The following is a 12,938-nucleotide window of genomic DNA, read 5'->3' on the forward strand; positions in this document are numbered from 1 at the left end:
GTCATTTTCGAGCCTGAGACCTGAAAAACAGGCTCAGAGTGGAACAGGTTAAAGAACTGTAGTAGCGTCAGTAGGGGATATAACATATCAAAAAAATGCGCTTGATAATATTAATATGTTAATGTTAAAGTTAGTGTGTTGTTTGTTTATTTTAAAAGACCACACTGATTTGTTAATAATTAAAAAGTATAATTAAATTAAACAAATATTTTGGTACTTGATACAACTTGTGAACTGAGGAAAACAAGCATTACCAACTTTTTGGGTGAACATTTCAAGACTCAAATGTGTGTGTAAATGTGCTCTAGAGCAGGGGTTTTCAAAGTGTGGGAAGGTGAGCCTCCCCTCAGAGAACATAAGAACAACCGCGCCCCCCCTCCCAATTATTATTATTATTATTATTATTATTATGATGGTTGTTGTTGCTATAATGCAGGGGTATTATTATCCAGTGGAAAGTCCTTACCTACTGGCCTAGTTAACTCAAAGTGGTTACTTTTTTTTGGCTGGGCAGTGTAGTTTGACACACCGTCTTATTTGACTTTCTCAGGAGTTAAAACTGTTTTTGGGGGCAGACCCCCACAAAGAAAAAAATATATTTACACACGTAAGGTCATCATCTTAACAGTTGTTTATGCTCATCGAGTCATCCGTGTGCAGAGCATCAAGTTGCCTATAACAGCTGAATGCGGCGATTACCATCTTGTTCAGCAAAACGCCTCACAAACTGATTAAGATCTAAAGCTTTAGTGCGTTTTAATTCAATGCTGAGTACAGCCAAACTTGACAGTCTCTTCTCTGTCATTGTAGACCGCAAATACCTCATTCCTTCCCTCTGCTTGGGTCTGGATGCTTCTCGTTTTGCGCCGTCCCGTTCAAATGAAATCGCCGCCAATCACATTTCCACGCTCACGCCAAGGACGGGGGAGGGGTTACAAGGCTCGCGTCTTGTGCTGCATTCACTTGACTTTCTCTCATAAATGTCCGATGAGCCACAACTTTTATTTCAAAACAAAGCTGCCAACTGGAATGGCAAGGCTATTTTTAGGGTGGCAGTTGCCACCCCATGCCACCCCGGTAGATCCGCCCCTGCTTGACCGGTACTTGCTTTTGATCAAAGTCAATGCGGAAAACCCGCACTCACACAGGTAGGCGGAGGTGAAGGGAATGAGCACTTTTACAGCCTTTTTGGCGAGGTGGGGGAACTCGGTCTCCACAGACAGCCAAAAGTGTGCAAGTGACGCTTTCTGCCAGACGCCGTCTCCTCTCTCACTTTAGGTAACTTCACTAAAAATCGATCCACGTTGCCACTCTCATAAAGTTCGCTGAAGTTAACTAGCTAGATTTCACTGTTTCTCTTTTTCTTTTCTTTTTTACGCTGCACCTCCCCTGAAGCTCTCTGGCGCCCCCCAGGGGAGGCGTGCCTCACACTTTGAAAACCGCTGCTCTAGAGCAGTGGTTCTCAAATGGGGGTACGCGGACCCCTAGGGGTACGTTGGAGTACTGCAGGGGGTACGTGAGATTTATTTTATGTTAATGAGAAAAACAACATAAGTAATGCATTTAAACAAACTACTAATAGTAGATTAACGACTTTATTCAAAGGTTTACAGCAATTCTGGATAATAAAATGGGAAAAATAAACGGGGCGCTCTCTTTTCCTCTCCCGACAGCCCGTCAGTCTCGTGCAGCTCGCTGAACCTGTAATAAGTGACCCGACATTAAAGAATAAATATATTTATAACTAGTTTAGCTAGTTCCAGAGTAGATAAACTAGCCAAGTGTGTTAGGTCCAACTCTTAGTGTATTTAATTTTGTTCCACTCAACGGTCCGTCACAGCGGCGGAGCTGTGATCATGCAGAGCTGCGTGTTCTCCGTCAGCAGCAGCTGATCTGATCTCTGATCTCTCTCTCGCGTCCGGTTATACTTCACTCGCGTTTATGTCCAAATCTATCAGATCTAGCTAGTTCAAGTTAATTATATGACTGCCTGCTTATCAAAGGACACCTAAACACTAAGTGTTGCTTGGCAAAGGCGTGTGGCCGCAAAGTATAGTGCAGCATTATGCATATGTTTATATGAGGGGTCAAAATCCCATGCTCATAAAATGCTCATTTTTTTTCCTCTTCATTCCCCACGCCCCAAAATAAATAAATATACGAATTTTGGGAAAAGTAAGGAAGTTTGAGCAGTGTGGGTTTTATTTACACATATTTCAAAACGCAAAGTGTAATAACTGCAGTTTGCCTTCCTGTCAGAATGACAAAGATCCTCAGTGAAGCACAAGCCCATGTTTCTCACTAAATTTTAAGGACAACTTATTAAAAAGATCAGTTCAATGCAACTAATGTCGTCTTAGTGTTATTGCATGATGTTAAAATTGGTTTGCCATGAATTTAGTGATGGATTGTAAACATTTGAAATGTAGCATTTAAGTGTTTCTCAGTTACAATGTTGTTGTTTTAATAAATCAGACACTGATGGGACAGCACTGTACCTCTTTATATAGGCATTTTTTCCTTAACAAATTGTTTTTGCGCTGATCAGGGGGTACTTGGCTGAATTTTTTTTTCAAAGGGGGTACATTATTGAAAAAAGTTTGAGAACCACTGCTCTAGAGAGTATAGGTTTTGTTCATGCCCAAGAAGGAATCAAAACTATAGAAACATTGGTGAATTTTAAACTCAAATTGCAGGGTGTTTTCTAACTGTGAGACCTATTGTAACCATTCTCATATCAGTAGGTTATATGAAGCTTAAGAAAGCGGCCGGTTAACTTAGCACAAAGATTGGAAATAGATACAAACAGCTAGCCTGGCTCTGTCCAAATGTTACACAATCCATTTAATTAGCACCACTTAAACTTGGTACAGGCCAAGAAATAGCCATGCTGTAAACTCCAACTCTATAAGAAACCAAATAGCATCTGCCAGTAGCATATCAGTTTGAAGTGACACCTGCTGACATTAAGTAGTGTCCATCAGCAGAACTGGAGTGTCAAGACGTTAAATCAGTCATACCTACTGCAGATTATATATATTCTATAAAGAAAAAGTACCAACAGACACACAATAACTGTTGGCACATCATTGATAACGGTACCAACTAAAAAAATACTATAGTTGATTCTATCAATACGTCCCGGCTCTGCTCTCTACCAGCCCAGCAGGGTGCTCCAGACAGGAATGAGGAAGTCTTTTGCTGAGCTTCCACCAACAGCCATGCGATGTGGCAGCTCGTCGAGCCCGAGACACCCTGCAGCAGCTGACAAGTCATTCAGAGCCACGACAGTTGCATGCTTACTGCTGCACCACCCATAAAAAAACAGGTGATTTATTTGGACCATGTGTCTGTCCTGTTGGTGAGCTCCCTCTGACCGCGCAAGTATGCCAGTGACACCTTTGCCGTGCCCATAATAGAAAGCCGGCCAATTTGACTGGTAATGCACAAGATTTCGAAAGCTCAGCATTGTGTTACGTTACTCATCCCTAAACCGTCAGGGGTCACAGCAGTAGCACATGTCTCATCACATGATTTTGTTTTGCATCCACAGCTGACGGAAAGCAATTGTTGTGGTCACTTATATTAAAAATAAACCAACAAACATGATTTAAATGTATTTATATTAATACTGTCCAGGTTATTTGGTACTCAACCCCCAATGTTTCTTTAATTAAAATATTAAGTGAACAAGTCTTGTTAGGGCAATGCTACACATAAGGCTGAGCCTCTTCCTGTTTGGAGTAATAAACAAAAACTCATTAGCCCTGGGCTGTTTTGGCTGTCAAGCTTTATTCGGGATAAAAGGAAAGTCAGAGATCACATGGGCAAACGTAATGCTTCAGAGAAAAGAGGAAAATCAGTCAACTGAAACAGCTGTTTGCTTGTAATACCCTCAGAAAAATCACGAGTTGCTTTTCTTTCAGGAAACAAGCGGCCTTATAAGCTGATTCAACGAGACACAGAATGCCTCTAATGACTTGGTAATATCTTTGACAGCTGTCAACATGAGGGCTCACTCTTTTAGCTCCATCTATTTTCTCCTCTACTACAAAAAGATGCAGAATATTATTTGACAGGTAGAAGTAGTTTTCAAAAGCTTGGCATAAAAATATCTTCGGCACAGGCTTTGAGTTGCAACTTCAAAACTGGTCACAGAAGACGGCAGCAGGATTTACATAACTTTGCTGTAGGACCCCCAAGGAAAAACCAGTCAGACTCGTGGCCCAGGTTTGAAAGAACAAATGACAACTCTGGACGGATGTCGCTTGAGGCTAAAAAGCAGAAACAGGAGGCTGTGTGTTATTTGATTTCCATACCAAGTGGTCGACCCTAATCAGCACATTGTGGTTCTGATGAGAAGTCATTATGATATTTCCTCCTGGCATTAACTCCAATTCAGCTCAATATGGCCCGATTTCACTGTTGTATTCTCCATGATGAAGACAGACGTGTTCAATCAGCCTCTGAATGGGCCTCATGTTAACAGACGGCCAGACAAGGCCCGCCCCATTAGCTCCATACTCACACCAAGCATCCCTGGCGGATACGGATGACGCTTCTGTGAACAAACAGTCACATCCAACTAAATAAACAATGCTCACACCTCTGTTTGTGTCAGGTGGAGCTTGAATTTAAATCTTCGGGTGGAGCTCATGAGAACAGGCAGAAGCCTTACCAATGCATCACAAATGAAGAGACAAACAGACCACTAAACGCTGCAATTACACTTGACAGAGTGTGCTTACTGCCCCGATTTGGTTCGGCATCCATTAGCCTAACCCGTGATAAGCAATAGAACAATTTTAATAAAAAAACTCCCTATCTAACATGTAATTTTGTGCTTTTGGGTAATGCTTACAAATACCATATAATTGTATGTGGCTGTGTCCAAAATAACTCCCGTACTTATTGATTCCTATGTTAAAAAATATATAACAGTTTACAATATAGTGAGCAAATAAAGTATGTTTAATCTAATTTTTAACACTTTTGTATAACAACCATAATTGAAAAAGTGCATTGTTTGGAGTATAAGCTGAAAGTACTGTTAATGATATGCTTGATTGCCTGTATTTTTTAGGGCAATATATAATCCATACAAGTCACAAACTAAAAATAGCAGACAAATACTTCATATGATAAATAACAACTCATTTCTGACAGAAGCTTTCTGCCCCACAAAGCCATCAATCCAAACGGGAGGTTCTCTTGTTGTCACATGCCTTCGATCCAATCCGAATTCGATTACTGCTACTCTGGACTTGTCCTCTCAAGAAGTGCTTTTTCTTTTCAATTCATGTGGACTACAGACACGCTTCTGAATTCAAGGTCAGAAGCATGCCGACCTGAACAGTGCATAATATAAAAAAAGATATGCTAATTTATATCACATTTTAGAAACATGAAATAAGAAGTACCGTACACTATTTTGCTGATTTAATATGCCTCTAGTACAGGCTTTGTTTATAACTAAACAGACGCACAGTACTGACAATTTCATGGACATGGTGGGATCATCTGGTGTTATGCAACCATGTCCCACAATATCTTTTGTTTGCAAAGCATGCACAGTAATTTGCTCAACCTTCGATCTCACCACCCTACATAGGGGACGTGATTATGAGCGCTCCAAGGCTGTGTGTACACGTAGCTCCAGGACAGCCAGTCGTGTAATTATTGCAGCGCCAAGCAAGCAGCAGGAGCACAGAAACAGGTGACAGGTCGGATCACAGCCCTCCCACACTTGGCCTTCAACATCTGGCTGCATGGTACTCTCAAACCGCCACCACCCTCAGTGAGCATAACAGCTGGCCGGGCAGCCCCCAGACTCTGTGCCAAGATCCTACACTTTGCACAGATCAACAGCGTCCCGACCACAACAAAGGGGATCACTCTGACGCTTAGCTTACTGACATAGCACTATGGCCGTGTTGGCTGCCAAAGGATCACACGTAAGCCCAAATAGTCTCTCTCACTGTCAACAATGAACGAGATAAATCAATCAAATACAGCTGGGACAGGATCTAATCAGCACCTTACCATCTCCATGTCCAATAGATGAGATACTGTTCAAAGAATATCCTTAGTCCCAAATGGGAAATAGTATACACAATCTAACCTGTCAGATATAAACACCCTATTATTTCCACAAGCTTTCCTCAATTTGGGATAATCAAGTTATGGCCTCGAAAAACTTTTTTTCACGAGAAATTATTCAACCAATTATTTTTTCAATTTCCGTCAGTCTAAGGTCATGTTTTAAAATGGCTTGCTTTGTCCAACTAAAATACATTAACCTTAAAAGACATACAATCTATTATCCCATTAGAAAAAGAAAAGCATTAACCCATCACATTTTATGAGATGGAACCAGGTACTGTTAGTATTTATAAATGGAAAAATTACAAAACCCATGTCGATTATTGTTGTCTTGAGGGAATGTATTCAGCTATAAATCACAGTAGAACAAAATGTGGTACAAAAGATCAAAAATACAAATCAAGAACTGGCCTTGCAGCCAACCACACTGACATTCGTTAATGATAAGACTGCAAAAAAACAGTCTGAAGACATACTGTTACAAAATAACAGTTGGGTCATGACATTTACAGAAGTGAAAGACACAAAGCAAGACGAGAGTCGGATTATTTTAATGCTAAATAAATATACTATGGTCTTAACGCCCTTAAGAAGTGCTGATACAATATCAGAATCAGGTTTATTGCCAAGAAGGTTTACATGAATGTGCCTTGTGTGTATAAATAAACAGTTATCTAAAACAAATCTATTTTTTTTTTTACTATTGTAATATTAAAAATATAGGGTAATATAGAGATACCAAAACACTACGTACAGTATAATATGACAAAATAAACATGTGCAGATATTAAAAGAGGTAGCTTTGTGTACAAATGTGCAAAAATATTCGGATGGTTGTGCAGGACTGACAGTACTAAAAATGAAATAAATAAAAACAAGATATGCATCCATCTGTGCTTGGTGAATGTCTCTTCTCCCTTGTGTGTACATGCCCTGTCACAAGATTTCCATTAATGGCTCAATAATGTAGCAAACCACGTGTTTTTAAGTAAGCACTCTGCATTCAACATGGACGGGGAGGGGGTTAGCTAGCTTGATAGCTAGCAGAGAAGCAGGGAGGGTCTGGTTGTGCGCCAGGCAAAGCAGAGCCCGTGTGCTGCCTACAAACAAGCTGCACTTATGCTGTTCAGCTTAAACCAAAAAGCAAATCACGTATCAGGTGTGCAACACTACATATTATTCACAAACTATCGCGTTAACTCCCTTCAACGCACTTCCTATTAACCGTTAATAACTGACCGTTGTTACACCAAACTTACCGTTTCGATCCCGCACACCTCAAAGTAAACTTATTAACCTAACTCTGAAGGTGGTGCCGTGTCCCTACAAGTTAACTTGCACACACACTCGGCAGCTTGTTGTGGTTAAAACCTAATAAATGCAGTTTTTAGATATGATACCGAAGCCTGTGATCTCCGGAAGCACATGTTACTTGACTAATGTAGCGCGCCTAGTATCCGATAGCTAGCAAACTGCGTTTTCTTCGTCCAGCAACTTCCAGTAATGTGACGTTAGCACCAAACCGTGTCGTGTTTGGGAGTCGTGTTACATTCACTTTAACTTGACTTCCGTTGAGGTTACGTCCCCTTATTATCGAAGTTAGACAAACTACTTAAACTCCAGGTGAGCGTACCGTCACTGCTCGTATGATTAGCAACGTTAGCATCGTAAGCTAACGGTAGCTAATTCGCCCTGAACTGTTGTATCTTTGAAAAAAACACTCACAAATGTGTCCACAAAGAGACGGGAACACAATGCACATCGATAGCTGGTTTACTTACATTGAGTCGCTCGAAGCCATTAACCGACTTTCGGCCAGAGGGTGGAAATCCAGGTTGTACGCCGAAGTCATGCTCAAAACAACGTCTATCTAACAATGAGAAGCGACTTTCACTCGCAAGAGGCTCAACTCCTGCGAGACAAGACGGAGCAGAACAGGTGCAGGGAGGGGGGGCGTCTTCTTCAAAACTGCATGAGAGAGAGAGGGAACCGGTATCCGCCTTTATTCCTTCCTCCTAATTTCTATCTCGTCTCCGACTGAAATAAATGCAGGCAAGCCGCTGTCACACTGAGCTGCAGCAAACCAGAGGCGTGGCCTTTTCAACAAAAGTCTGAAAGCATGCTGCCCGCTGCTTCTGCTGCCTCACGAGCCCCTACCCCCCGATGTAAAATTACTGTAATGTCCCACAGGGCCTGCACGTGGTATTCTATAAAGACTGTAGTGACCTATTTGTAGTTTATTATGTTTTATCTGCTGTGACATCCCTGTTTTTATTCGTATAATGACTGATATCACGTAGACTCTTTAGGAAAAAAGGCACATTATAAGAATCAGATCATGTCCAGTCTTTTTTTTTCGTTTATGGGTGAGTCAGGGACTAATGATCCTGATTAAAGGGCCATTTAAACTGTTTAAATATAAACCCAGGTCATTATCATCAAGCTTAATGGTGCTGCCCCTGTTTCCATATTTCATCAAGAGTCCAAATGAGGAACCTTTATTTTATATAAATCTTTTCAAATCAAATGGTAAAATGCAGTTTCATTCTGCTGTCTTCAGTCATGCTTTCCCCCTGGGTCATAGGTCATCTTCCCCTTTGTGCTGGGCTGTTGTTTCCCTGGGGGAAGGGAGGCTTATCTTCTTTTGTTGTGCTAGACTTGCAGGGCGAGGCCTCCTAACTTGGGGGGGAACAGTAGGGGGGCTGCTGTCAAGTAGTGTTTGCCTTAGCATAGAGGCTGGGGCCTATCCTAATTATCAAATCATTCATTATTGCTCCAGCAGCTGCAAAATCCAAAAATATTATTCATAGCGAGTGTTAAGAAACATCCTATTCATGGAATCCAATTTAATCCTTGTATCCATAGCAATTTCAAGGCAACTTGGCACCAGTGCAGAGCATGCTTTATTAAACATTGCCTAAAAGAGGTTTGTATGCATAATGTGATATGCGACCTATTTTGCCATACATGCATACAAGCCCACTATATGCAACATGCATTACCATTAAGCTTGAGGGCCTGCTATAAAAAGATATTGTAAACCTCTCTGGAGAATCAGGTTTCATTAAAATGGAGGAAAAAGACAATAATGTCATCCCATCCTCAGCAACCACATATTTCCTTTGACTCAATTAGATCTCAGGGGATCTTGTTGCAGAGATTTGTTTTAAAAGAAGCAGCATTCTTGTAAAGAGCAGCTCCTTTCTTTCGTGAGTATGTACAATATACACAGCTTTGTATAATTCATAATGCCTTCGCACCAGTTTATGCATCTCCTTGTCCTTTCTAAGAGATGATGGCTGGTTGCTTGCATCTTCTAATAATAGCCTCCTATTCTTAATCTTAGATTAGTATTATTACCGCTGTGATCCATTTTTTGTTTGATTTGCTCTCATGCAGTAGAGCTGAAGTTCCACTCCCCCATCATCATCATCATCAAATTTAATTTTGCACCCCTTCGTGACAAACTGCACAGTGTAAAAATAGGCCAACTTCAAACCCAAATGGGTCACATCATCTCTGTTTGAAAACGTTGCCTCAAACTTGAAGTCACACTTTTTTTCAGCTCAGCCCTTCGTAAAAGCTGCAGAATGGCGACCAACTAAAGGGCTCTCAAAATGGAGAGAACTTCATCTTATCATCCTTTCAGAGGAAATCTACTGGGTCAACATAGGCTAATAATGATAACACTGTTATCAGGGTGCAGTTTCTCTCAATTTATGCAAATTACAAGATGTTCCTTCTTGTTCTTTTAAAGATAAATTACATATTTTGTTGTTTCTTGACTGAGGGAGTATAGGCTGGGGTTGGTTTCAGTAGATATCTTTTTACATGGGTTTGTCCTTTTCAATTCAGAGACAAACACCTGCATCACAGACACATTTGTGTCTCTTTCTTTATTAACAGTTAATGCAAGTATCTGAGTCCTTGTTGAACTCTGCAAAGAGGAGAAAGGAAATTCAATGACATGAGAATCTGTATATTCATTTTTATATTCCAATACAATTTAAATCTAATCCACTTCTTTGACGAGGGAAAATGGGATTTATATGAATGGCCACATTCAAACAATAAAATTGATGGTTTCTGGGATCCTGGGGTGAAAAACCACACTGGGATAGCAGAGGAACACCACCCTGCCCACAGTCACACAGACACAGTATGAGAGAACGCCTCAGCTGGAAACAATACATCCTATGACAATATTCAGCCCAGACAAAGAAGCAGTCCAAATACGGGCTGCTCTACAAAAGCTAGCCCAGATTTGAATGAGGGGCCAACCCAAACGTACCTCATAGGCAGGTCCTCATTCCTGACAGAGATCCCGGCTGCAGAGGGGGGACAACGCATGCTGTTGGCATACAAACTCTGCACCAGGGCCAGCTCAGAAGAGTGTTCCAACATCGGTGTTCGGTGCTCTGGAAAAATCCAACCGGTGAAATGGACACTTTCTTTTCTTTCCCTCTTTCCTCTATGTGTTTCTCTCCCTTTCTCTGTCTCCCGCCCACTCTTTCTCCTTGGTTTAGTGCAGCAGAGCGGCGCCCACCCCCTTCGCTGACTGGCGTGGCTGAAATAATCCTCTCTGACAGCTCATCGTGCGCTAATGCATTGTGCTGCCTGCGGCAGCCCAGTTTGCTGCCTGTAAAGCTGTGGCCACAGTAGCACTCTTGCACTAATTGACACCCATACTAGGAAAACTTCAGCAAATTGGACATGGATGATTTATTCCCACTGTCAGATTGGGATAGATTAGAGGAAACATGGAAACAGTTGCCTCAGTATCTCATCCACTAGTCCTGGTTTTGTGGCATCATTCTGTAAGTGTCGGCATGTATGATTCAGTGAATTGCTCCAAATAAAGGCCAAGGCAAAGTAGGCCTACACACCTGTAAGCCTGCTTCCCTAAAAACTGTTCCCATTACGTTTTTTTAACATTAATAATTCAACTCCTCACTGAGCACCTGTACATGTTGTAGGTAAATATTACAGCCATTCTATATTCAGCTCCTGTGGGGATGTGCATGACTCTGTCCCTCCGTGAGCTGGCTGATGATTAACCAGTGGGTGACAGGTAGAGAGCTGAGAGCTGACAACCTCATGTCATTATTATTCTGGAGTGGGTACAGATAAAGATAGCCTGCTAGAATATAAGCATACATTGTAGTCAGCATGAATACTTGTTTAATAAGGACAGGTCACAGTGCAACCCCCATTGCTCACCATTTCAGACTGCAGTCAATCCACTACTCAAATACATGCAAATACTGCCTGAGACTCTACTTCAGGCTCACAATAGGCCTACCAAAGAGCATATTGTACTCATGAAATCGACCTGGAGGCATGTATTTCTGTAAAAAGATCTACGATAGAAAATATTTCTTCACATTAAAATCTAACTACTAAAAGCCCTTACCATCAACTGGGTGGTGCTCAACAACATGGTGCTTTTAAAAACTCCTTGCATGTTACCTTGCATTGGGTAAAGCTCATTTGACTGTGTTCTGAGCCATAAACTGAAAATATGTTGAAAGCAGAGCAGTTTTTAAAGCTGCAGTACACATATTCGGAACTAACACACTTTAATCATGTTTTGCTCTCACTTTGCCACTAGATTAAACATTTGAAAGCAATTTGTCACAATATTCTTTGCGCAAAACCCAGGAGATATAAAATCTAGGTCTCATTCTCCCATAGGTGTTGTGTTCTGTTAGTAGAACGTGACATTAAGTAGGAAAGTCATCTGAAACAGGGTCATGTCGGTGTGTGCTGGTATCTAACTGAGTAGATCAGCATGAAAGGGCTCCACTTCCTCTGATCATGGCACAAAACCTTCTTCATTCCAGCCCTGCTCTTTTCTGCTGATATGAATATTTAAACACTGATGCTGAAATCCAGTTCTGTATGATGTGTTGCTGCTCAGTGCCACGGGCGTCATGTAGAGCACATAATCTTACAGAGCTATGATCTACCAACATGTAAGTGCACCAGAAAACGCTCAGTATGATAATAGTGTGTGCTCAATGCTTTCCAGTTGAAACCTCATTCAAAAGAGGTTGAAGAAGAAAAATAACACAACACAAAATGGCGTAGGAATATGACATTAAAAGCATCTTGTGAAAGCTGTAAGTAGTGAGGCAACGATGCATCACTAAGAGAAACCCACCACATCCTGTTCACATCCACAGTGAAGAGAAAGCTGGTGCCTTAGTGTGTCTTAGTGCGTGACAAAAACACACTGAAGTTAAATAGCAGCATATATTTACAGCACTGCAGGTGGCCTCGTGATGAGTGAAAGCAACCATCAGCTTTCCCTTTTTGCCACATTTACCACCTCTTGGGACTGATTGGACAAACAAATAATGTCTGTGTTTTGGTGGATTAACACTGAAACTGTTACAGCTCGGTGCACACCGTGTCCTGCAGCTTGTACCAATGCGCAGTGCTGCACACGTGTGTTTTAACATTGAAGAATTAATACTATGCTTTACATCATATTTATGTCCTGTTTATGGGGGAGTTAAGATGCGTCTGGACAAGGTGAAAACATGTTGTACTTAGTCAGAAATAAAGACTTAATCCTTTTAATGTCAGACATGGCAGAGCTCTATCTTTACCGGCACTAGGAGGTGAAATTTATGAGCCAACAGATGCTAGCAACAAGCTTCGACTGTACGAGACCTGACACCAGCATGTGTGACTGAAGAGAGGGACAGACAGCATGAGAGACTTTTAGCATTAGAGGACACTGCTATCTATGAACTTCTTGACATTTTAATTCATACAATGCCTCATCTGTCTCTCAGCAATAACCTTTTGGTGAATTAATTCTGTGTAAA

The 12,938-nt window shown here is 41.3% G+C and overlaps 1 protein-coding gene across 12 annotated transcripts in view; it reads right to left on the reverse strand.

Moving 5' to 3' along the window:
- LOC117494966 (CUGBP Elav-like family member 2) overlaps positions 1-10,587 on the reverse strand; it is a 32,804-nt gene extending 22,217 nt beyond the window's left edge. For 4 of the 12 annotated variants that reach the window (XR_004557143.1, XM_034146009.1, XM_034146003.1 and 1 more), the window contains exon 1: positions 10,394-10,585. Coding sequence is in view for 11 of the 12 variants with exons in the window: in XM_034146009.1 (XP_034001900.1) it covers positions 10,394-10,506 (113 nt within the window). In the remaining variant the exon portion in view is untranslated. Of the gene's footprint in view, positions 1-7,883; positions 8,179-10,393 lie in introns of those variants that run through there. The other 8 variants (XM_034146001.1, XM_034146002.1, XM_034146008.1 and 5 more) reach the window with 5 other exon arrangements.
- Positions 10,588-12,938: the final 2,351 nt, after the last annotated feature.

This window comes from Trematomus bernacchii, unplaced genomic scaffold (assembly GCF_902827165.1).
Source record: "Trematomus bernacchii unplaced genomic scaffold, fTreBer1.1, whole genome shotgun sequence".
NCBI classification, from domain to species: domain Eukaryota; kingdom Metazoa; phylum Chordata; class Actinopteri; order Perciformes; family Nototheniidae; genus Trematomus; species Trematomus bernacchii.